We start from the raw sequence: 23756 nt of genomic DNA, 5'->3' as shown, positions 1-23756 counted from the left end.
TTGTAGGCTGTTATTCAATTGTCTAATGAAAAGCAGTTAGCTAATGCGTCTGCAGTTTCCATGTTTTGTTTGTTACTTCTTCTGTGTGAATAAATTAAGTACAACGAGAAATTAGTAGCTCACTTTCAAGTAAAAAGTTGTTAACAGTTCACAGAAAAGTGAGATCTGCTATGTAAACAAACGCGAAACTAGCGAAACTTGTTATTTGTTCCTTGTGACTCAAACGTATCTTCAACGATTTATTAACAATAATCGCTATAAGAGATAGCGTAACTGAACCCATCATTATCCTGAGCAAAAATGTTGCGTAAGTGATGCGAAATTTCTTGCTGGAGCCAACTTTTTATTTCTTCAATTCCTGCCAATTGGGCTGATTTTGACTTCCATTTTGTGCTTTTGGAATGACCAGGTAGAGCTTCTTTAGTTTTGGCTGCTACTTCTGATGAGTTTTGCGTTTGCGAAATTTTGCATCGAATACGGATCGACAGCTTTTATTTGACGCTCTTTTGCTAATTATTCATTGAAATCTCTCTTTATTTATTTTTAGGATGTCGGAAAAGGAGCTGAAACTGGATTCAAGTGACCCTCCTGCGTACAACCATGCTAATGTTTACAGTGCTGATTTAGAGAAGGGTCTTTGTTTGGATACACCAAAAGACATAAAGAACCCTTCCAATTCAACTTCTGTCAAAGCCAAACATAGCAAAAAAACGCCCAGGAATGGATCACAAAATTCCATCGCCTTGATAAAGAAAAGCTATGAGGAAGTGTTGAAACAACTTTCCCTTCGCTTTTCTGATAATCTTGTCATTATTGATGAAAGCCAGCGTCTACCTTCAACATTATTTTTTTCGTTGATGTGTACATTAGCAATTTCATACTGTTTCAAACTTCTTTCTTGGCTGGAACAAGTATATTCGGACGATAAATTAAGTTGGGCCCTTCTTGCACCTTTAGGCCCTTTGCTTGTGATATGGACAAGCTTGTTTGGTCTATTTTATTGTAAGTGAAGCATTTTTGATAAACAGAAAACAAAAGAAAGATGCCGTTATGTTTGCTAACAAAAAGTAGATTCTTCTTCATTCGCTGTCAAAGTAGCAAGAACTATTGCACAGGTTATATTAGGTGTTGCAGTCGTAGTTGCAGTCTTTATTGGAGGTGTTGCAGTCGTAGTTGCAGTCTTAATTGGAGGTGTTGCAGTCGTAGTTGCAGTCTTAATTGGAGGTATTGGAGCTGCTGGAGTTTTTGTCGTTGGTCTTTTGTGCTGGGGCTTTTATAACATTACTGTTTTTGGCCTTGGAATGGAATTTAAGCGCTCAGCTGAAAACACCGGTTCGCCTACGCTGCCCAGATATCAACAAAGGGATGATACACTAGCTCCTCCGCCGACAACTACGAACGAAGAAATAGAGCTGCAGAGCAATCCTACCACTCAAAGTTAATGCTATTTGTTACGTTTCTTTTCTTTTCTCATGAGTCTTAACTCTTCCGATCGAAAGTCACTAAGTGGAAAAAGAGAACATTACAAGCGGTTTATTTCGAGGAAGATTTACTCCTTTGCCTTTGTTAAGCGCCTTTACACTTTATTTTGACTACGAACTTATCCTTGTACCAACATGAATTGGAAATGACGAAGAAAAATGGACAATAGAAAGGCATGCATACAATCCGCGCATTGAAAGGAACCGTAATCTGAGATCATTGGCATCATCCTACGTTCTTAATGATGATTATTCCTATTATTCTTATTCTTAATTGCAATTGAATACGATCGTTTCATTTCTTTTCATTGAACTTGTAATTAGTCTTTTGTCACTTGTAAAGGAACAGCTTGCAAAAATTCTATCGAGAAAACGGTTGCAAGCAACAGTAGTAGACGTATTAAAAAAGAAAAGCAAAATGAAAAAAGTAAAGAGCAACAAAAGAAAAGCCTACAGCACCCCGGATTCCCATGTTGTCTCCAACCATAGTACTAACGAGGCCCTCAGACGCTTAACTGCAGTGATCGGACGGGAACTGGTGTTTTCGCCTAGGTATGGCCGTAGACATGTGACAAGTGTTGTATATTCTATCTAAAGTTATAAAGAGAAACAGACATTGGAACCGATTGCTGAATGAAAACAGAGTAAACAATAAGTCGAAATTTTCATCGTTTATCGTTCAATCACTTAGGCACATGAAGTATTTAAGAGCTAAACACTATTCTCACGGATGTACTAAGATTTGGTGTTCATTTCCCCAGCTCAAGTTAACCTTGGTCCGTATATGGTATTCTTACTCATTGACCGACCCATCATCATTAGTGCGGAACTTAGAGAAGGAAACAAACCGCTCTTTGCAATAATTAAGAAAGCAGCAGCTTTAAAAATTGAATTCTTCAATTTTTGCTTAGCTAATTTTTTAAAAAAAAGTAAATGGAGGAAAAAGGGAAGTGTTATTTAGCTACAATATAACTGTTTATAACGAAAACTTTTTCTAAAAGCACTCTAGTAGCAATAGCAAGTGAATAAGCTTTTCTTTCTTCCTTTTTTTTTCTATATATACTGGTATAATGGTCCTCGTACAAGACTTAACAAATCAACTTCCAGAAAAAGATGTATTCGTCGTGGATGAAATCGGTTTATTTTGGAAACTCGGTCCTTCAAAGAAAGTAAAAAATGAACAAGTTCGTGGGATTCGTCGTGACAAAGCTAGAGTTACTGTTACCGCCTGTTGCAATGCATCAGGTACCGAAAAATTGCCATTATGGGTTATAGGCTATTCCAATCTTCCTAGAGCCTTCAAGAACTTTAAGATTCATCCAGAAAATCTAAATATAAAATGGAGATGTACAGGAAGAGCATTAATGACAACATCTATAATGGAAGAATGGCTTCGATGGTTTGATGCAAGAATGGAAGGGAGAAAGGTTTTGCTCTTACTAGACAATTTCATCGCTCACGGACGAGCGATAGAAAACATAAGATTATCAGGAAATGACCTAAATAACACAATCATTATTATGCTGCCTAATAATTCTATGAATATTCGAAACCCATTTGAGCTGGGTATTATTTATAACTTGAAATCTCTATACCGAATTAGCTGGCTGAATTTTCTCATCAGTCACAAAGAATCTGAATTAAATCCTTATAACAAGATCAACTTGTTTATAGCTGTACAATGGATCAACGAAGCATGGAACTCCAACTTGTCTCCAAACCTTATAGAAGATTGCTTTTCAAACTCTGGCATGTTCGCATTAACGAAAACGAAAAAAGACGAACGGGATATACGTGAACCATTTAGCCTCGACGATAGGATACGTGAATTGTTGACAAAGCTTGATCCTCAAGCGGCCATTAACATTCAGAATTTCATTAATCCAATCGAAGAAATGGGAATGGATAGTTCGGAGGATATCATTAGTCAATTCGCATTTGAAATTTTCGGGGATCGAGAATTTGAAACAGACGAAGAAGAATTAACGTTGCCAATGATTTCGAAAGGAGACGCTTACCAGGCTATTGAGCTATTATCAGATTATGAACTTCAACAAAAAAATGGTGATCCTAATTTGTACATGTATCTACAGAAATATCGTTACTTTCTTCAGACGCACGACTAATACCTTCAAAAAGGGAATTGTTATTATTTCTAGGGATTTAATAATTGAATTGAATTTCTTCAATGAATACTTTGTATGCCTTAAAATCTTTTTGGTTTAATTATACTACAACATCTTGCAAAAGCCTTCACTTATAGCATAGTTCCATTGACGTTGTTTAATAAAAGATGATACTTACTAGCTAGGTCTTTTAGCGCCCCTTGCAGAATAAAAAAGTGAAACAATCCGGCATTAATTACTACACAAACAATCTCAGAGAATAGTAGATCAATTTCACCAAAGGATGATGAAAAAATAAAACCAATAGCCCAATACACATTGAAGCTAAGCAAAATTCAAATGACGAATAAAAGTATAACTAAAGAAGCAAACCGTAAACGAATGATTAGTAAAAATTACATGAAATTAGGGAGTACAAATACAAAGAAAATCAAAAAGGAAAGCGCAAAAGGATCAACTAGGATTCCAACAAATCTAGCGTGACTTCATCTTTTCATTTTTGTTTTTGAGAGTTGAAAAGGAAATGGATGCTTCACATCATGTTCAATGAAATGCTTGTTATCACGAGTCGTAGTATCTTTAGGGGAGTTGTTTTGCGAAGAAAATAAAACTTTATGACTTTTGCTTCGACTTAAAGAAGGAAAAAGCGATTTGCTTTCTCGTTTCAAAAATTTGGGAGAAGCCTCCGCTGATTTCGGATGGTTACGCTCAGATTCCATAGACGAGCTTAGATCAGGACTGAATGGAAAATGAAAATCTCTATCAGCTTTTTGTGAGTATTGGGAGGAATAGGAGGTTACCATAGGATCCAAATCACCATGAGCAAGCGTTGAAACCGATTTGGGTGTAGCTGGCGTATTATTCATATCCGTACTTTCGCTACTGGCTTGATTTGGAATAGAAATAGGATACGGCAATGTCTCATCATTCGTAGTATCTTGATAGTCTTCAAATTCCTCAGCTGCTGTAAAAAAAAGAACATATGCGGTTGCTTGCCCAGGTTGGTCACCAAAAAACCTTTGCAAATAAGATTCATTAACAGGAGTTACTTTCTCATCATCAAATAGTACCCATCCACTAGATCGTGTGCGAACAATTGATACATAGTGACCATGGTGAGAGCCACCGCCGACGTGGACAATTATGGCGGACAAAGAGTAGAGCTTTTCAGCATCCTCATTATCATCTGTCGTATTGAATAGTCTCATTTCGTTGGTGAATACGACGGTATGAAACAGTTTGTCGTGTACCTCTTGAGATTCATTGTACTTGAAACGTTTAAGATGCAAAGCAAGTATCTTTGGTAATTTCTTAATTTTCATACGTTTCTCTGCCTCCTGCAGATTCTTGCAAACGTCACAATGAAACTTGTTTTTGGCACAAAGCATCTCAGAAGCAGAGAAAGAACGTAAACAAGATGTCACAGAGGAATATTCTTCAATGTCGATACTGAGGTCCAAAAAGCTTTCATCCCTTGAAGTAATATTTTCACAAGTAAGACACTTTGTTTCACTGGTCAGCGTGCCCTCAAATAAAGAGTGGATCCACTTTGAGTGAGGAACTTCAGGGTGATTTCTGTAATATTCATCCAGAACCTCGGTTATAGAATTCAGAAGAAAGTTTAAAAACTCGTGTGCATCCTGTTGTCTGGTACTACGAAAGGATTCATTATCGCGACGCAGGATTTGGATAAATCTCTCTGGACTGCACACGCCGTATCGACACTCGCAGGAACTGACGCATGCATATAGATCTTTCAAGCTAGTATAAACATTTTCTTCCATTCCATAGTTTGCATAACTAGTATTATTAACTTGAATTTGATGTTTTGAACCAACGTCTGCTCCAGCCATTGAAATATCTACACAACCGCATCCATTAAAATTAACAGGGGACGGCTGCTTCTTCAAGTCACCGTTCTTTTTACGAGAAGAGGAATACCAAGAATTAGATCCTGATGACTCTGATCCATTCGATTTTACACAGACGCTTTTGCAATTTGGTGGAACACTCGGCATTGGAAAAGCATTCAGACTATCACGAAACGGCTTTATATGATATAAAGACACAAGTACAGAACTTACATAACTATGAAGGTTAGAGGCTTTGTCCTCTTTTTCCTAACTTAATCGTTCTCAACATACCAAGTATTGCCATACTAGATGTAAAGTTAGTAAACACGCTTTATAGACGGCAATTCCTCTTAAAGCTTACATTTGTTAGTCCAAAAAACCGATCGGTAAATGATTCAGGGACTAATGGTTGCTTTAATTGTTCCAATTCCAACATGCTCTTTCGCCGTTCAGCAGAATTCCCAGAACTCTAGTTTTGTTAATATAATATTCGTTTCTAAAATTTCTTTTAATATAATTACCATTCCCATCCATTTTCGAAATGACATTTCTCTGAATTGACCTTTAAACGGTAAAAATCAGAATTTGCGTATGAGACACAATTACCTTAACCCAGGTATCTTCAGTAAAGATCACTGTATAAAAAAATAGAAACGCTTTAATAAGATATATTACACAAGACTAAAGATGATAAATCGCGTTTGTTTGAAAGAAACAGGTTCAACAGTAGAGTGGATAAAGTTTGTAAAAGATTCTTTTCACTTTCTTGGGTGACTGTTTCAACTTGTTATGGCAAGAACTTACTTTCCAACGATACAGCATGAGGAAAAGTACAGAAATTATATACAATTAAAATCAAAATTTGCGTTAGCTAAAACTCGAGAGATGGGAATAGAAATAGCGAATATCAAACAATAATATAAACGAGAAGAAGAATTGGTATGCAGTAAATAAGATATCAGGGGTATAAAACCGTGAAATGTCAGAAATCAATAAGAAACTGCTTTATCATGAACTTGACGGGTTTTTGGAAGGTTGAGGGTGAGCGATAGAGGATGGATTCGTTGATGGATGATTGGATTCTGGAACAGGTGGATTTTTAGATACGCTGGGCGCGGATGTGAGGCTATCAGAGCCCTGATCTGAAATATCATTCTTCGTTTTTTTAGAATCCTCTGTCTCTGTGGAAGTCAAGCCATGCAGCTCCTGTTCCACTGCATGCATTATTTTGTGAAGTTCTTTAAAATCCTCCTCCGTATGATCATTGTTCCCCTCCTCTTTGGCGCTCTTGGACTTTTTTTCTAATACTTGTTTTTCCAATATACCATGTATGCGAATGATTTCTTGCTGAAGTCCAAAAATTGCCTCAGCTACATTGTCGCGCCGATTCTTTTCTTTTCGTCTTGCTCTCCAAGTTTCAAAGAGAATAGCTCCGCCAGCAACCGTACTAGAACAAATGTCAGTAACGTCTGAAAATCTTTTGCAATGATGAATTTGCAGCATGGAGATATCTTTTTTAAATACCAGAACCCTCGTTACTTACAATACGAATGTTTCAGAAAGAAAATTTGCTCCGGCGTCCACCGCTTTCGCATCATTTAGTGGACGAACACGAACATTCATTTGACCACTGCGGGCACGATTGGCTCCCATAATTCGAAATTCAGCTCGATGCATCATTTGTGCAAAGTCGATACAAACCTAGAATGAGTCTGAGTTAGACGATTACCTTCTTAATAATATACTGAATATTGTACCTTTCGGAATGTCTTATGTTCTTTTGCTTGCGCTTTTATTGTATTTGCTATAGGTTTTGACAGCGTCCGAACTAGTAAACTTCCAATTTTTAGAGCTAATGAAGACATTTCCACTGATGTTCTTTTAACCCAATTCTTAAAATAGGATACTAGACTGTTGTGAGTAGCAGGTTGGGAAGGATTTTGAGATAACCTTTTGTTCCTGAAAAGACACCAGCGTGTATGTAAATGCTATTAGATTCTCTATAAAGATAGTAAATTATTCAATAAAATTGAAGATAAAAGAAAGTTAGTTGATTCACAGTGGAATCGGGAAAGTCGCAAGTGGTTCTTCAATTTCTTCAAATGATGGAGGACGGATGTCTTCAGACCTTACCATAGTACTAAGCAAGTGCGATCCGCAGTAGCTAGTATCTTGCTGTTATAAACCAAGTAAAGTAGGTTGAACGTAATTAAAATTCTAGATAATGAAAATGCTTTGCCTTGCTACTGTTAGCTTCGTCACTTAGAAGCTGGCTTGGAAAGGAACGCTAGCAAAAAATGTTTACTTGCGACCAGAAGATGGATAGCTTTTATATGAATTGAAAATGCATCAAATCTAATTCTTCTTAATCTACAAATGTCTTCTAATTAACAGTGATATTCCGCTTCATAGGTCTAAAGAGAGATATAGCTATAGGATGGGTTACTTGATACATATAGAGTATATAGCATTGTAGGATTTAAAAAACGAAAAATTTCCAATTAATAGGAAAAAGCAAGCTGCTAGTCATAAACACATTTGTTAATACCTTGGTTAAGGTAGCTGCTGAAGGGAGAAGCCCATCGAATGCGTCAAGTAATAAGGCCATGTAATAGTTTCAACACTAGCCTTTAGATACTTTATTATTTAAGGAAAGTATTGCCATCGCAGCAGATAGAATCTTCCAATGAGTATCATTAATACAAATAGAACATATAAACACGCCAGAGTGGGAGAGGTCAATTAGTACGTATCTTAAACGCTTTATACATTAACAGCAACTACTTGAGCCTTGAGAAACGTTAGTACCTTGACCAACCTTGACACTAGATTTGGCGTTTGAGGAGGTAAAGGCAGTGTTTCCCATGCGCTCTTTGATTTGTCGAGCCATGGTTAAGAAAGCCTGTTCCACATTGGTGGAATCCTTAGCAGATGTTTCAAGGAAAGGAATGCTCAGGCTGTCTGCAAATTCCTTGGCGACGGTGTACTCGACAACCTTTTTATCAGTCATGTCTGATTTATTACCGACTAACAATCGATTGACACCTTCAACGGCGTATCTGTCAATTTCCTGTAACCATTGTTTGACATTGCTGAAAGAGTCTAGAAAAGTATTAGCTTTTCTCCTGCGTCAACTCCAACATACCCTGATCTGTAACATCATAAACGATAATGATACCGTGAGCACCGCGGTAATAAGAGCTTGTAATCGTACGGAAACGTTCCTGGCCAGCTGTATCCCACTACAAAACGCACCCACCAGTAGGGTGCTCTGGTTAGCAAATTCTGCAAATTTCGACAAACTCAATATCCCCATCCGCGTGACAGCACATACAATCTGAAGTTTGACAGTCTTTCCTTCTAGTTCGATAGTACGAATTTTCTACATGTGTTAACTTTAAGTTGACGCATGAAACGCTCCAGTAAACATACGAAATCAACGCCAATGGTAGAAATGTATGACTCGGTGTAAGTATCATCTGCAAATCGTAAGAGAAGACAGCTCTTTCCTACGCCAGAGTCACCAATAAGTAAAAGCTTAAAGAGATAGTCGTATCTACACGAAATTAGTCTTCGTTCTGTATTTTCTCTTTCTCTGGAAATCTCGGTGTTTCATTACGCAGCCAAATCAAGCTCAATCGAGATTTCCTTTATATATTCCATCATTACTCTATTGTTTGTCAGCTATTTATTGTCCTTTCAAGAAGTAAAACGCGCATTTCACTTACTACTCTGGATTCATCTTAGTTGTACTGTTATGGAGACGGTCTGAAACTAAGGCCTTAATGCTGCATACGAAGGTTGAATCTTTGTTTAACGAACCCGGAAATCTTTTATTACGAAATCCACACAATTTCGGAATGCTATTTTAGCGTATTGTTTTCGAGGTTTTCGCAAGCTCTAATTACCACTTAATGAAGCGCAAAGAAGCAATAGGATAGCTCGCAATTCTCAACTGCAGCTGTACAAAAACTACTGCTTGGCGTGAATGTGTAGCAGTATTTACTGCTAATTTACCATTGAAATTTCAAGATTTTCTAAAGAATCGTGTCTTGATCGCAGGATTGAAAGACATGGGAAAAAGTAGAGCAGAGCCTGCTTACTATGCCGTCGCTCGTGGACGTAAAACTGGAATTTTTAACTCTTGGTAAGAAGTTTAAAGAATTCAAGTCTTTAGAACAATGATTTTATAAAAACTTTCTTTTCTCCCTTCTCAACTAGTTTTGTGCCTTGAGAACCTGCTCTTGATGGAACCGCAAGTCAAACATGAAGGCTTTTTTAATATCTCCCTGTTCTTCTGCCTTTCTCTAAATGAATCATTTACCATTCCGATAAAAAAACTAACTTATTAGGGATGATACTGTTCCCAACGTTTCTGGATATGCTAATAGTCGCTATAAAAAGTTCAAAACATTAGAAGAAGCCAAAGCGTTTTGTAAATCAGAAGGTTGCAATAGCAGTCCGTTGAATCCATCTTTGACCGCATCGTCATATAGCAAGTCTCGTCCTAGTCGTCCCTCGTATTCCCCTTACTCTTATTCTCAAAAGCCTTCTTATTCTTCCAATAAAAATGGCTTATCCTCTGAAAACGAGTCTTCTACAAAGCATACTTCTTTGGCAAAACCATATTCTCCTTCAAGGCCCTCTGTTCCTTCTCCGTATCATAAAAAGACCGGCGCTTCCAATCCTGAAATTGTTTACACTGATGGATCAAGTTTAGGAAACGGAAAATTTGGTGCTGCTGCTGGTTGTGGTGTATACTTTGGACCAGGAGACCCAAGGAATCTTTCCGAACGACTTATTATAGGCGAACAAACAAACAATCGAGCAGAACTTCAAGCAATAATTCATGCCTTAGAAAATACGAGTGGTGATGTTATTATTCGTGCAGATAGCAAATACGCCATCCAGGCTTTAACCGTATGGAACAAGAAGTGGGAAAAAACAAATTATATGACTAGTTCTTCGACTCCTGTTAAGAACGTTGACTTGATCACTCGTGCCTCTCGTCTTATGGAAGACAGGAATGTGGAACTGGAGTACGTAGAAGGTCATAGCACAGACTATGGAAATCAGCAGGCTGATCTTCTGGCTCGAAAAGCTGCTTCTTTATGAGTATATGGGTGCAAAGTGTTGCATTGCGGCCTTTCGGGTGAAATTACCACTTATCTAATAAACTTTTCCTTCGTGTATTTACACCTACTTAAGGTTCATTTCATATTTTTGAATGCTTTCTTTTATACATGGTTCTGATGAAAAAGTGATGCGATTATTCGAGAAATAAGTATCTGTTCAATTAAAATAGTAATGTACCTTGATTTTACTATTACCGTTCCCTAGCTCGCTTGTTATCGCTTTTTTCCTGCTCTAATATTACTCACTGGTAATTTCGTCAAGACATACAAGCAATGAATGCAGTATGGTTCATGTTGGGATTGATGATTGACAATAATCACAAACTGAGAGTAAGCAGTTTATGCGACCATGGCATACTAAATTTCGAGCGTTTAGTGCAAGGATGAGGCTTATAGCGTAAAGATGAGAAATCCTAATGATGACAAGATTTAATTTAGAATATCTGCATGACAGTCTCAACTACAAGGTTAGGTTTGACATGGATTGTGTTATGTGGCACTCCTTAAACTCTTCATGACTAGATAGTGATCTATCAATGTCGCCTATTTTTACGACTTGGCATTTAGAGGTCGTCCGTCTATGTTGATGTATCGAGTTATCCATGTTGAAAGAATCAAGCATGCTTGTACAATCGTCTACCCATATATTTAGTCTTTGTTCTATTCACTATCATAAGCTTTTGGTTATGAGTTCTATTCAGGCTTGAATTTGTAAGGTATGCTTAAGTTGAGTTTTAGTAACTTTTGCGTTTTCTTTATTTTTTAATGATATACATACAAAAAGACACTAAACCAAAAGTATAACTAATTTCATTCCCGTTGATATATTATTTATTTAAGACTTAAAAGAGAGAAAAGCGGTTCATTATCACACTGAGACATTATTAGTAGGAATAAATAATTATATTTACCAAGACATCTCATCAAACCGCTGGAGCACATCAACCGATTGTTTAAGCTTTTTGAATTCGGCAATCCTCATGTAGAAGATAGGACAATCTCTACTTGAACAGATAACGTCTTGGTGCATGCTTCCTTGACATCTTTGGCACTGCGTCCATAATCTAGCAAACCTGATTTCTAAATCATTGACTTGCCCGATCTGGCGTTGGTATAATTCGGCTGATCGGTTCAGACAATTGTCGCATAATGCCGCTTTACTCTTTTTTATTGGAGCTTTGCACCCTAAACATGTCTCAACTTTAACAGCGAACTTCATGATTCCGCCAACGCTAGGCGCTGCAACCGAAATAGTCCTTGTGTGATCTCCATGAAGCAAAGAACTAGCCTTTTCTCCTAAAATAGGCTCAAAAATACGAAGTAGAGGTTTCGAAAGTTGGTTTTCTAAATAATACTTTGCATCGATGGGAATGTTATTTTCCAATACGTAGATGGGATCTTCAGAGCGCATGTAAAATTGATCACCTTGCGCACCTTTGATAATAACATAAGCAACACGATCTCCAATTGCAGGTGCTGAACCTGCATCTCTTTTACGCATACGCTCAGCCAATTCAACATGAGCTTGCTTAGCAGCATAATCCGTTTTAGAAAGAGCTTTTGTGATCACAAGCTGTGACATATCAACTTTATTTTGGAGAAGGTCGGATATAACGCCTTTCGTAAACTCTTGAGCTCCTTCTACGTCTTGATCAATCAACATTTTCCGCAAGGCTGTATCAATTACATATGAAACCAGAGGACAATTATCACGACGAACAGTCTCAATACCTTTCGAATCCATTTTGTCAAACGTGTCCGTGCGAGTCCAGAATAAGCCTGCATATCTTTTCTTTGAAATTAAAAGATAAGGAAAATAAACCTTTTCGAATTCTAATTTAATGGGGTCAATAAAATGGTTGGAGACATAATTAGCTGCTTCTTCTCCCAATTTCATAGCTTCGGGTAGTGTTTTAACGCCAAATTTGACCATAACGGAATCTGTATCACCATAAATAACCACAGCATCATGCGAATAGCCGTTCTCCATACGGTAATGAGCTTCAACAACCTCTTTAGTTTTTTCAATCATTTGACGACCATAAGATGTAACCGATGAAGAAATTGCCAGGCATGGAAGTCGACCATTAGTAGCTCCGGTAAATCCATAAACAGAGTTTGCACTAACCTTTAAAGCCAACTGACGACCATCCAAAACAGCTTTTTTGAAAGGATCTGTTTCATTCTTTAAGTCTGCTTTTGCTCTTTTACGAGCATTTAACAAATCTGCCAAAATAATCGGGAGCAATCCCTTACGCACTTCAGGTTTTACAAAGTAGTCCCCATTAGGAGTAATCGAATAGTCCTGATTTGGTTTTAAATTTAGGGACTTAGCAGTATTCGGATCTAATATTGTAGTATAGCAAAGATTATGGGCCTGCATAATAGAGGGGTATAGAGAGCTAAAATCCAAAGTGGCGATTGGTGAATCATAGTATCCCTTTATGGGTTCAATGACAGTAGCACCCTCGTACTGCTCATCCGTTCCATTAACTCTGATATTTGGAACCACAAGGTCATGCTGAAGTGCTTTGCGGAACAATTGTGAAATCACTTTAACTTGTTGACCACGAGCCAATAGATAGTTAAATGGGACACCAGTAACTCTTGCCATTTCTGTATAGTTAACAAAACACATTAACTTATCCATAAGTCGTTGAGGAAGGTATGCATCCTTTAAACAATAGATAGCTAAACGTCTTCTCGAATCGGCAGTACCATTGTGTAAGTCAGTAATAATAGAATGATGAACATCTTCTTTCTGCTCCCCTAAAAATTGAGCACAAACAGCATTCAGAGAATAGGATCTTAACTTGAAGTCACGCTGCATGACTTGAAGCAAATCAAGTTGAAGTCTTCCGGGAATTTGGATGGACTTACTTTCACGAGTACCGTAAGCTTTACTTGAAAACGTGGTATCTTTGGCGACGGTATAGTAATTTTTTACTCGACCAAGTAAAGGAAAGTTGTGAACGCGCAAAGTTTTAGCACGTTCAAGTAGATAAGGGAAATCAAAGTTACTGATATTGTAACCAATCATGACATCTGGATCAACCTCGCGAACGAACTTTGACCACTCTAAAAGCATTTCTGATTGACTCTGAAACTCAAAGACATGGGTGCCTACTATCTGAGAGCAAGTATCCACACAAAATACGTTTCGAACAAACGGATCTTTGTCGCCATATTGAGTAACAATGTTAGCAATCTGGATTACGGGATCAATAGACGGTTCAGGGAAGATACCTTTACGGCCAGCGCATTCAATATCAAAACTCAAAATACGAAGAGGAGCCATTTTTAACCATTCACCTTCTGCAGGAAGACTTATTAGGTCTTTATAATGGATCCAGGCTTCAATCTGGCAATTTGAGACACAATTTTGGTATCGAAATTGGTACTTTCCAGCTGGTAATTGAATCCAGCTCATACCGGCCACATTACAGTCAATCATAAAACGCATAAGATATTGCGTGTTACTTTCAAAAGTCATGACAGACGTGGGAAATAAGCCTTCATAGTTTATTTCGTTTCGTTCGAATACATTTCGAGCACGAGATACTAGTCGAGGGTCTGTAACGTAAATCTTGATGAAAGGTGACTTTTCATTTCCTTGAAAACCGTACAAATTTTCCTTCATTTCAATGGTACAATGATCGATTACGCCTCCATTGCAAACCGCATCCAATTCTCGAGAAAAATGTTCAATCATTTCAACCCGAAATCCTACTGGTGCCTTTATATAGAAATATGGAAGAAATCCAGTTACATGTGTTAAAATACTGTTACCATGATCCGTAACTCCAAACAAACGGATAGAAGGGACAGGCCCTTCGGTAAACTCTTCACAATCGATTTGCTGGAAATATATATCATCCTTTTCAGTATTGGGAGGCGATAGAGCAGGGCGTTGCCATTTTTGATCTCTTGTGGCTATTTCATTATTAGTATTTATCAACAAAACGCTTCTTTCAGTTGCTTTTTGTGCTACTTTTTTGCCTGCTCTAAACTCACCTTTTTCTACATCTTGATCCAGCTCAATTGCATATTCACTGAGTTCATCAAGGAATGTGTAAGATTTTTCTTTAGAGTTTGATTCATTTGAATCATCTACTGAATCCGTTCGGCGCCTTTTTGGTTCTACCAGTTCACCATTCTTCAACGGTGTTCTACCATTTTGCTTTCCCATCAGGTAATTTTCCTTATTAGACATTTTACTGTCATTTATCCTGAATGTCTTTCAGTTTTTAAAACTGACTGTAACAACAACGTATTAGGAAGGGAAGAAGACGGTAAATATTAAGTGTACACTTTTTTATTGCTGCCTTCAGTATAGCGTACTACTCCTTCGTTAGCAAAATTAATAAGTAAATCGAGCTGTTCTGTTTCGGCTTTGATGTTGTTTATGGCTAAGGCTAAAAGTACGTATCAATTCAATTTATTAAATAATAAAATACTACTGGATAGCGATAGTTGCGGTTGAGAGATTTTGAAAGTACAGCCAACGAAAGAACAGTAGGAAGTCGTTAGATATTGTTCTTTTTGTTTCAGAGCTTTAAATATTATTACTAGAATACGTGCATTTCTTAAGTTGATTTGAAATAGTAATGCCAAAAATACAAAGATTGATAATAGTCTAGATTGTTTTCATTCCTAATATATATAAACAAAAACCCAAAAAGGAAATTAAATAATGAACAAAAAACTAGTAAGGACGGAACATAAAGCAAAGAGTTTGCCAAAAAAAGAAAGGAAAAAAGGGAAACGAAAGAGTTCACATATACTAACAATTGCAAAGCAAAGCAAACCAAACCAAATCCGAAGAGAAACGAGAAAGGAATATGGATGTCTGAAACGGAAATGAAATGGATTTTGTTGAAAATGTTCAACATGGTGTAAAAGCAAAAGCAAGACAACGTTGTACCTTTGATGGTAATTAGCAAAACGATGAAGGGAACCAACCATGTAGCGATTATCCCAACAAAGGAAACAATCTATGAACAACGAGGTTCTATCGAGAGAGACTTATCAAAAAGATCAGATAGGTCTTGATTCACGTTCTGGCAATGCTGGCGAATGGAATTTGTAAATCTGTCATTTTCAACGAAATTATAAAAGACAGACTGGAAATAACATATTTCATCAACGACACTAGAAATACGCTGTCGTTTGCTGAAATTAATTAAATGAGGAAAGCCGTCAATAATTTCTGGATTTCCCTCATCTATAAATGTAAGGTCGCTCAAAAAGACGCCGAGAAAAGGTACACAAGGAAGTTCAATCTGCTTAATTAAGGTTCGATAAGCAACGAAATTCCTCTTACTTTCAACGATTTCTTGTAAGCCCTTCAGTTTATTCGTGTCTTCCAAAGAAACCAACTTGTAAGCAGCACGCAACCGGTAAACAGGAGCAGAGTTTAAAGCTGAGACAGTAGCTATCAAAGTAGAAAAATTATGAACTGCCAAACACTCATATGCCACTTGGATGAAATAAGATATCACAAAAGCCCTTGCTTTAATATTTTTTCTGTCAAGGATACTATTAATTATCCAAAAGGTAAAGCAGTTGGAAAAGTTAATAGAATCTCGTATAGCACTACGAGATCTATGATCCAACCACCGCTTATTTATCCATTCAGAGGTAGGAATACTTTTGAAACAATCAAATTCAATGATAGTCACTTGAACTGCAAAATCCTTCGGGCTGTAGCTAAATACGTCAAGAGTAGCCACTTGGTTAACTGGTTCCGGAATCTCCGATTCCTTCCATAGATTATCAATCTCCTCGAGGATAACAGTTCCAATATGGAATGAAGGAATAACAAAATCACGAACAAACGCATTTAATTCAGATAAGCAAACCAAAACTCTTTTTGAGTTCAAGTCTTCCGCAAAGTATTTTTGTACCCATAAATTGATAACAGTGCATATATTCTTCTTTTTGATCAGATCCTTTTTCTTCCAGATAGCCAACTTATCCTCACTAATTCCAAGAGGAACTGTACTGTGAAATTTCATAATTAATAAAGCGAGCAGCTCATTCGCTGTTACAAAACTTTTATAAGTTAATAAAAAAACATGTCGAAATTCCTTATCCATGTGCACATTAGCTATGAGATAGCTAACAAGTGAAGATAGAGTTCCGCCTCTCAGTTTGTTGTTGTTGAAAATCAACGGTTCATCCGATATGTCATCTAGAAGAGTAGATAATCGTCGAGACCACCTCCATACAGTAAAACTTTCTTTGCTATTATTGCTAATGGCGGTATAGCCAGAGGATCGAGAGATTTCAGAAGGATTATCACCGTTTTTAAATAATCCCGACACTTCAGGTTCATATGAATCATCAACAAAGTAGGATTGAAACTTCTTGCACAAAAAGTCCGTTTTATCAAAACTAGCAAATGTTTCACCTTTCACCATTGTATACATGTACCCAAATAGCTGTTGAAAGCTAAGAGCAACACCTGTTATTCTCATAACAATAGATTGCTTATCAACGTTTCCAAGGGTTAACTCTTGAAAAAAACAAGCAAGTTCACCGGTAAGGTCATAGCAAAGCTGTTTTTTAATAAAAAATGATTGTAGTATATTTTCATTAGAAATTTCCGATACAGCAGATAAATCCCACTTTTCGATATAATTAAGGACCTCTTTACACTGATTAATTATAGAGTAACAAATATCATCAATAAGATCATCATCGACTTTTACAATTTGACTCTTTAGCTTTTCCATAGATTCAGAGCAATTTTGAAAAAGGAAATATAAATAAGTATCCAGGCTACTAAGGGTAGCTGCACTCGAGAGAAAGCGAGTGGAATTAGTGGAATTAGTCAATCCGTTACCAGACCAATTTCCAGCAGAAGGGGTACCTTCGACGAAAGCAATTGAATTTGTGTAATGTTGCAGAAAGAAACTACTATTAGCACAAGTAATCATAAATGACTGTAAAATGTAAAATAACTTTTCAGTACACGAACCAAGCATCGGAATTAATACTCCTATTGTAAAATTTCCATTTTTTAAATCAGATAATAAAGCAAGACGAGATAGGTGAGGAAATAGCCTTTCAAAAAAGACAAAAAATGAGTTTCCTGTTTCCGAACCCCGAGATGTATTTTGCAATAAGAGATAAAAAATTCCGGTCGAATGGAATAGAGAAAACAGCTCGCGTTGGACAGAATTTACATAAAAAGGCAAGTGTTTTAGTTCCGCGCAATTTAAGCAATGGAAGATGTGAGAAAATAAAAAAGAGATTCTTTCGTAAAGGGAATATAGATCCAATACTTCACTTTTACGCAATGCCAGATCACTTGACAAGGGTAAGATGCTCGTCATAAAAGAAGAGTCAGGATTATATTGAGGAAAAGAAGACGAGCTCGACATTGAGGTGGAGGGTCGGAGAGTAGGTCGATTAGATGTTGTGGACTGCGGAACCGTAGAAGTATGAAGTTTGTCATTTGGAAACATAGTGGCAGCAAAATCGTCGACGGAGTAAGGATCTGATGCAGATCGAATCAAACCTTTGTGTGAACGGACTGATTCCGTCTTGGAAACTGGATGAAAGTAAGTACCACATTGGTTACGGTCATCGGAAGATGGAGTTGGAAGTGATGGAGAATTCAAGGGGCTATCAACCGAGGGAGAAGGTGACCCAAAGTCTTCGTTAGCATATCCAAAGTGCGCTACTGTAAAAGGGTCTGTACGGAAACCAGGAGAGAAATTGCCGTTACTACAGGGAGAAGGAGAGGCAGAAGCGGCGGAAGAGGAAAATGTTAAGCTAACTGGAGTGTTCGGCTTGGAGTTGGATTGATCACTAAAACCAAGCTGAAGAGGGTTTTGCAATTTGAGCTTAACCTTTCTCAGATTCTTTTTCATTCTTAAAGGTTAAATATACACACGAAAACAATCCAAAAAAAAAAAACCTAACAGAGAAATAAAAAATCTTAAGGGTAAAGGTTATTTTAACGAAAACAGAAATAGCAGCCAAAAAGTATAAAAGGGAGACAACTGGCTGTTAAGGCATAATTTATAAAGAATTTAAAACGTTCTCTATTGTTGAAAAAGGGAACTTGAATGATAAAAATGAGTCAAACGACTACTTCGAAAAGAAGAATGTAAAAAGACAATCGAATACAGCGAACAATCCCAAAAAAGAAAACGAAAGTAAGGAATAAGTGATTAGCTATTCATTTACTCTAACCTTGGAGCCAGCAAACCTAAAACCCTCAGTTCACAGTTCGGTTAGTGCAAACTGTGGTGGTCGGTAGGAAAGTTCAGTTCGATGGAATGTATAGGGAATAAGTATATTTTCTCATTACGTTTAGGGGAACTTACTGGTCATCCCTATTTAGAAAATTTATTCATGAAATATAATCTTTTTTTTTGGTAAATTAAAAGAAGAAAAATGTCAATGGAGGTTGGTGATATGAAGAAAGAAGTACATGCCAAAAACAATTTCATCAAATGAACTGGGCTAATGCAAGTAACTTACAAAAAGATAATCATGAGAGATTTATAAGTACTGGGTAAATGAAGCAACGATGATCCAAACGAAGACGTTTTCCAAAACTGCACAACAGATTATTTACTAGACAGCAAACGATTAGACAAAACTATGAAAACTTTTTTAGTAACCTTCCGACCAAATTACCAATATCCTCAGTTACCCCCAAAAAATAATATAAATAGAAGACGACTCCCATGGTTTATGCAAAATGAATGCCAACTTGATGAAAACCATGCAATAGGGCCAAAAACTCGGTTTCACCACACTTTGATCCACGAGCATCCTGAAGATTAATGCTTGCAAGGACTTGGTCAATAAGAGCTTTGATATCAAAGTTATCTTCAATCATTCGTTCGTTCTGAGAGCACCAAGTCCTATAATTCCTCTCCATCAACTCTAATACGGACCCTGATTTGAAACAGGCACCTATAGTTTTGTTTTTTCTTAAAAAGATGATTCGCAAAAGACCGTCCCATTCCTCGAACGAGATTGGAGGAGGTGGGTTCTTCGGTTCAATACGAACGACACTAGACTCTACGAGAGGAGGAGGTCGGAAATTGTTTTTACCAACCTTCATAATGTGTTTTACATGAGCCCACATTTGAACGTTCGCAGACAAACGACAGTATAGACCATCCCCAGGCCGAGCAACCAAGCGCATGGCGAACTCACGCTGAAACATTAGAATACTAGATCGGGGAGCTGGTTTCTGCTGTAGCAGTTTGAAAACCAGAGGCGAAGAAATCTGGTATGGAGTGTTAGAGACACAAACATCGAAATAGGGAAGATCAGTTTTAACCACATCGCCTATAATCACTTGTAACTTCTTCTCATAAGGAGTTCCTTGGACACGTTTCGTCAACTCCGCTGCCATACGAGGGTCCATTTCCACAGCGATGACTTTTTTTGCCTTTTCGAGCATTCGCACTGTCAAGTTACCAGTACCGGGACCAACTTCAAGAACTGTATCTGATTGCTTCAAGTCAGCCTAGAATAAAGTTAGCAATCGTCCAATTCTTTAAAAATTCTACTTCATACCTTGTCAACAATGCCTTGTGCGACAAGAGGATTCTTTAAGATGTGCTGGCCAAAATCTTTATTAAATTTAAAAACCGTATTTCTAGCCTCTGCTTGAGAGACTGCATTATTAGCACGAACACGTACTTTTCCCATTGTCCTAAGGATATCAATACAAGTAGGCTATTTTCTGAATTTTTGCTTGAGTCTTTTCTCTTCGAATAGGGCACTTCCAAACGACTCGCTACTCTTTTACCGTAATGGTTAGCCTTTCGTTATTTAATTTATCGAACTGCTACTTCCCCCTATTTTTGGCTAGTGCGTTGGATAAAGCTTTATTCGTATAGCGCCAAATGTTTGTTTACTTGGGGAAAATAAAAAAAAAAATCACGAAAATGATTCCTTGGAATGAAGAACGAATGTATCTATCTATAATAATATTTAATGTAAATTTTAAGTAAGATTTAAGCTTGCACAATCCATATTAGTCCCAATTCCATTCTATATTTTCCTTTCATAGATCTGGTTTATGGTTGTAAACATAATAAATAAATTGAAAGCAATCATACTGTAAAACGATAGAAGAAAGAAAAGAAAAATTAAATTACTCTCTAGCTTCATAGTCATAAATTTAAAGATTATAATCTATGGATATTTGTCTAGTTCCTGAAAAAAATAAGGCATTTTATGCACACATAAATAAAGATGCTATTCAATTAAATTCCGTGCTCAACTATGATTTATAAATAATTGATCTTCAATAAATAACATGGTCCTTTTGAGGCGCTCCGCCGTATTCGCGATATAATTTTGCCAGCTTCCTGAAAGCACACCAAAAAATACATCCCATACCGTTTTCCCATCTAGATCTACAAAAAAGTTATAACATTCAGTAGATATATCGCAAAGAAAACTGAAGTTTTCAATTTGCCAATCAACAAATATAGCAACCTTCTCAATTTGCATTTCTTCCTCCAAAGAAGGAACCCCCCCTGCAAATCGTAATAACCCTTTTTCCAAAGCATAAAATTTTGCTATCGTATCATTCAAAATTAGGCAGCATTTTGCTCGGGTGAGGGCAACATAAAGAATGTTGATTTCCTCCTTCAGATACCGCGAAGATCCAATTCGTGCATAAGAAGTACTATCAAACTTCGGTCGAAAATCATTACCTAATTGCACATTGTCCCATTCTAAACCTTTTGATTGATGTGCAGTTGCCAAGATGATTCCGTTTTCTCCTTCATCTTTCGATTGGATCAGTCTTTGTTCACAATTATCCAACCTTGTTAGAAAACTTTCGCTAAACAACTCCTCTGCCATATCATACACCAAGGCAAGCTCAGGATCTTCTTCTGCCGAGTTTTTGACATGCGTTTCAAACTCGGCCCAGGAGGTAAATTCTCTCAATTTAGGATGAGATGGCCGTTGTCCATGGGCAAGTTCTGAACCACTGCGCAAAAGTTGAAAGGCTTTTTTTTTCATAGAGCCCAAAATAGTTATAGGGATATTCTTTGGCAATGAAACCGACAAACGGATCGATTGTAAAATGAGTTCTAATACATTATGCTTAGTAAGTTTAAAAGCCCTAAAAAATTAAACACTTACCTTTGTTAGTTCTAAAAATGACTGTATGAGGAATGAAACGGAAATTCTGGTTTACCACAGAAAATGGTTCATTTACAGATCGGAATACTCGATCATCCTTAACACCCCTGAGTTTCACATTTTCTCCTTTTAGAGACAAGATGAAGTTAGCATATTTGGCAACAGAATTTCCAAACCGAAAGCTCTTTGTCAAGTACAACTGCTTTGTAGAAGGGTATAATACTTCATCAAATGCACAAGCATCGGCCCCCCGAAATCCGTAAATGCATTGATGAGCATCTCCAACGATAACAATCCTAGCGTGCTTTTGCCTGTAAATCACATCTACCATGCATCGAGTAAAATCTTGAGCTTCATCAAATAGTATGTAATCAAATTTTGAGAATATATTCGGAAATTCGTATAGATGAAGCAACTTCATGTACGCATCGGGAATCAGAGGGGCGTATGGGCAATCAAAATTTATAATCAATGACCATAGTCTTCTCGCGTATGCTAGCAATTTTTCTTTTGATAACTGAGTTACTTCTAAACTGCGCTTACTAACGTGTCGAAAACTCAGGTGAGAATCCGTCGAATGCATAAATCGGTTCAAGGTGAACATTATGTGAGAAGCTACCAGGGTTGCAGAAGGAGTCCCAGGAGCTGCTTTCCGATTTGATTTAGGAAATGCAGCTTGTAGAGACAATAGATTTGCAATATTGGTATTAGAGAGTTGCCTTTCAAGCTTTGAAGCGGGAAGATCCGCTTGAGCTAAGATTGCTCCGTAAGCTAATCCATGTATGGTGGAGCATTTAACGTTCAACGGAAAACGTTGTTCAGCCTCTTCTTTAGCAGCCTTGTTAAATGCTACATATAAAATTTTGTTATGTGGCCTGCTACGGGAGAATTCTAGAAGAGCTTTTGTTTTGCCGGTTCCTGCAAAAGCTTTGACTTTCAAAACTTCCCCGGGATGTAATACACATTCGACAATGCGTTTCTGTTCTGCGGTAAGGCCCTTCTCAAAACTATCGTCAAACGGTGATTCTATAGAGAGAACTGTATCTTGAAATCTGCTACTAGCAGATACTAAAGTTTGAGAAAGTGGATCACGATAATGCTCATAATCAGTTTTTACGATTGTAAGAAGAGTATTTAAGAAATATGCAAACTCAATAGCTGTAGATGATGAAACATCATAGAGGATATTAAAATAATACCACAAATCCTCTTCAAAGAGCATTCCAACAAACAGAATCTGTAAGAAGAGGCTTGAAAGACTTCGACGTTGAAACGAGGCCAGGGCTCCTTCAGCAGCTGGAGATAGATACTGCCGCAATTGAAGGCACATAGAATGTACCCATTCATCTCCAGCATCATTTAAAGAGAAAAAAGAAGTCTTTATCTTCTTCCCATGAAGATCCATTCCATATTGTGAAGTCAAAAGGTAGTCGATACATGTACCAACCTGCTCTATTTTCATAGGGCCCGGAGGCAATCCACAAACGGACTTTACTTCATCTGATTTAGCGTAATATTCACGTTCTGCAGCAGTCGATGATACCTGGGTACCACTCACGAATCCATTCGAAGCTGCAGGTGCATAACCAATACTCAAAGCTTCTTTCAAGAGTCGATTCTTGCGTGTATCGATTTCATAATGCTTTTTTTTCCAAAATAAGTCAATTGAGGCTTCTAGTACAGGATATACTGATGGTATTACAGTCACTAAATTTTGAATATCCTGAACAGACAAAAAACGGCAAATTAACGGTAGAAGTTCTGTTGGAAGCTGAAAAAAAGGAGGCTGAAAAGATCTTGTACCATTCATATAAAGGATCTATTGAAACGAGCGTGTAATTGAAAAGTAAGCCGACCACATTACCCAACGGTTCCTGGTAATGTGACAAGAGGTCAAGCCGAAACAACTAATAACTGATTTCTTCAGTACGGAAGTAGTTTTAAATATACTTACATATATTTCATTGTTGTTTATTGATTTCATTAAATTACCTGTTTTTAGCTTTAGGAATGCAAATTTTGGAA

General features: G+C 37.3%; 10 protein-coding genes and 1 non-coding gene across 11 annotated transcripts; 3 read left to right on the top strand and 8 right to left on the bottom strand.

Annotated features, from left to right (window-relative positions):
* Positions 1 to 316: 316 nt before the first annotated feature.
* Positions 317 to 1442, top strand: SPOG_05725 (uncharacterized protein; the record flags this gene model as incomplete). Its single annotated transcript, XM_013166694.1, has 2 exons — positions 317 to 1002; positions 1072 to 1442. Exons 1-2 carry the CDS (start codon positions 549 to 551, stop codon positions 1440 to 1442), a joined length of 825 nt encoding a protein of 274 aa, XP_013022148.1. The 5' UTR covers positions 317 to 548.
* A 486-nt stretch (positions 1443 to 1928) lies between these two features.
* On the bottom strand, positions 1929 to 2043 carry SPOG_16157. The gene has a single exon (XR_001203068.1). It is a non-coding gene; the product is annotated as a 5S ribosomal RNA (ribosomal RNA).
* Positions 2003 to 3846, top strand: SPOG_05395 (uncharacterized protein). Its single transcript, XM_013166631.1, has one exon. It carries the CDS (start codon positions 2552 to 2554, stop codon positions 3605 to 3607), a length of 1056 nt encoding a protein of 351 aa, XP_013022085.1. The 5' UTR covers positions 2003 to 2551; the 3' UTR covers positions 3608 to 3846.
* Positions 3757 to 6050, bottom strand: SPOG_02865 (ubiquitin carboxy terminal hydrolase Ubp9). The gene is made up of 4 exons (XM_013165526.1): positions 5982 to 6050; positions 5822 to 5929; positions 5752 to 5765; positions 3757 to 5695 (listed from the first exon to the last, which is right to left on the bottom strand). Exons 1-4 carry the CDS (start codon positions 6006 to 6008, stop codon positions 4093 to 4095), a joined length of 1752 nt encoding a protein of 583 aa, XP_013020980.1. The 5' UTR covers positions 6009 to 6050; the 3' UTR covers positions 3757 to 4092.
* A 212-nt stretch (positions 6051 to 6262) lies between these two features.
* SPOG_02866 (optic atrophy 3 family protein) lies at positions 6263 to 7773 on the bottom strand. Its single transcript, XM_013165527.1, has 3 exons — positions 7218 to 7773; positions 7004 to 7161; positions 6263 to 6907 (listed from the first exon to the last, which is right to left on the bottom strand). The coding sequence occupies exons 1-3, from the start codon at positions 7323 to 7325 to the stop codon at positions 6469 to 6471; spliced, it is 705 nt and encodes a 234-aa protein (XP_013020981.1). The 5' UTR covers positions 7326 to 7773; the 3' UTR covers positions 6263 to 6468.
* A 30-nt stretch (positions 7774 to 7803) lies between these two features.
* On the bottom strand, positions 7804 to 9260 carry SPOG_02867 (GTPase Ypt1). Its single transcript, XM_013165528.1, has 5 exons — positions 9192 to 9260; positions 8893 to 9016; positions 8795 to 8842; positions 8606 to 8702; positions 7804 to 8562 (listed from the first exon to the last, which is right to left on the bottom strand). The coding sequence occupies exons 1-5, from the start codon at positions 9200 to 9202 to the stop codon at positions 8231 to 8233; spliced, it is 612 nt and encodes a 203-aa protein (XP_013020982.1). The 5' UTR covers positions 9203 to 9260; the 3' UTR covers positions 7804 to 8230.
* A 134-nt stretch (positions 9261 to 9394) lies between these two features.
* Positions 9395 to 12077, top strand: SPOG_05396 (ribonuclease H Rnh1). The gene is made up of 2 exons (XM_013166632.1): positions 9395 to 9607; positions 9813 to 12077. The coding sequence occupies exons 1-2, from the start codon at positions 9534 to 9536 to the stop codon at positions 10573 to 10575; spliced, it is 837 nt and encodes a 278-aa protein (XP_013022086.1). The 5' UTR covers positions 9395 to 9533; the 3' UTR covers positions 10576 to 12077.
* SPOG_02868 (DNA polymerase delta catalytic subunit Cdc6) lies at positions 11249 to 15109 on the bottom strand. Its single transcript, XM_013165529.1, has 2 exons — positions 14610 to 15109; positions 11249 to 14528 (listed from the first exon to the last, which is right to left on the bottom strand). The coding sequence occupies exons 1-2, from the start codon at positions 14806 to 14808 to the stop codon at positions 11503 to 11505; spliced, it is 3225 nt and encodes a 1074-aa protein (XP_013020983.1). The 5' UTR covers positions 14809 to 15109; the 3' UTR covers positions 11249 to 11502.
* Positions 15110 to 15204: 95 nt separating this feature from the next.
* SPOG_02869 (exchange factor Cdc25p-like protein) lies at positions 15205 to 18881 on the bottom strand. The gene has a single exon (XM_013165530.1). The coding sequence runs from the start codon at positions 18473 to 18475 to the stop codon at positions 15590 to 15592; it is 2886 nt and encodes a 961-aa protein (XP_013020984.1). The 5' UTR covers positions 18476 to 18881; the 3' UTR covers positions 15205 to 15589.
* Positions 18882 to 19012: 131 nt separating this feature from the next.
* Positions 19013 to 20302, bottom strand: SPOG_02870 (18S rRNA dimethylase). Its single transcript, XM_013165531.1, has 2 exons — positions 20145 to 20302; positions 19013 to 20094 (listed from the first exon to the last, which is right to left on the bottom strand). Exons 1-2 carry the CDS (start codon positions 20277 to 20279, stop codon positions 19306 to 19308), a joined length of 924 nt encoding a protein of 307 aa, XP_013020985.1. The 5' UTR covers positions 20280 to 20302; the 3' UTR covers positions 19013 to 19305.
* A 420-nt stretch (positions 20303 to 20722) lies between these two features.
* SPOG_02871 (DNA helicase I) lies at positions 20723 to 23619 on the bottom strand. Its single transcript, XM_013165532.1, has 2 exons — positions 21732 to 23619; positions 20723 to 21679 (listed from the first exon to the last, which is right to left on the bottom strand). Exons 1-2 carry the CDS (start codon positions 23539 to 23541, stop codon positions 20853 to 20855), a joined length of 2637 nt encoding a protein of 878 aa, XP_013020986.1. The 5' UTR covers positions 23542 to 23619; the 3' UTR covers positions 20723 to 20852.
* Positions 23620 to 23756: the final 137 nt, after the last annotated feature.

The sequence above is a fragment of the Schizosaccharomyces cryophilus genome (genome assembly GCF_000004155.1).
Source record: "Schizosaccharomyces cryophilus OY26 unplaced genomic scaffold supercont4.1, whole genome shotgun sequence".
NCBI lineage: Eukaryota > Fungi > Ascomycota > Schizosaccharomycetes > Schizosaccharomycetales > Schizosaccharomycetaceae > Schizosaccharomyces > Schizosaccharomyces cryophilus.
The sequence above is the reverse complement of the archived record's forward strand: the minus strand, read 5'-3'. Positions and strand labels throughout refer to the sequence as shown.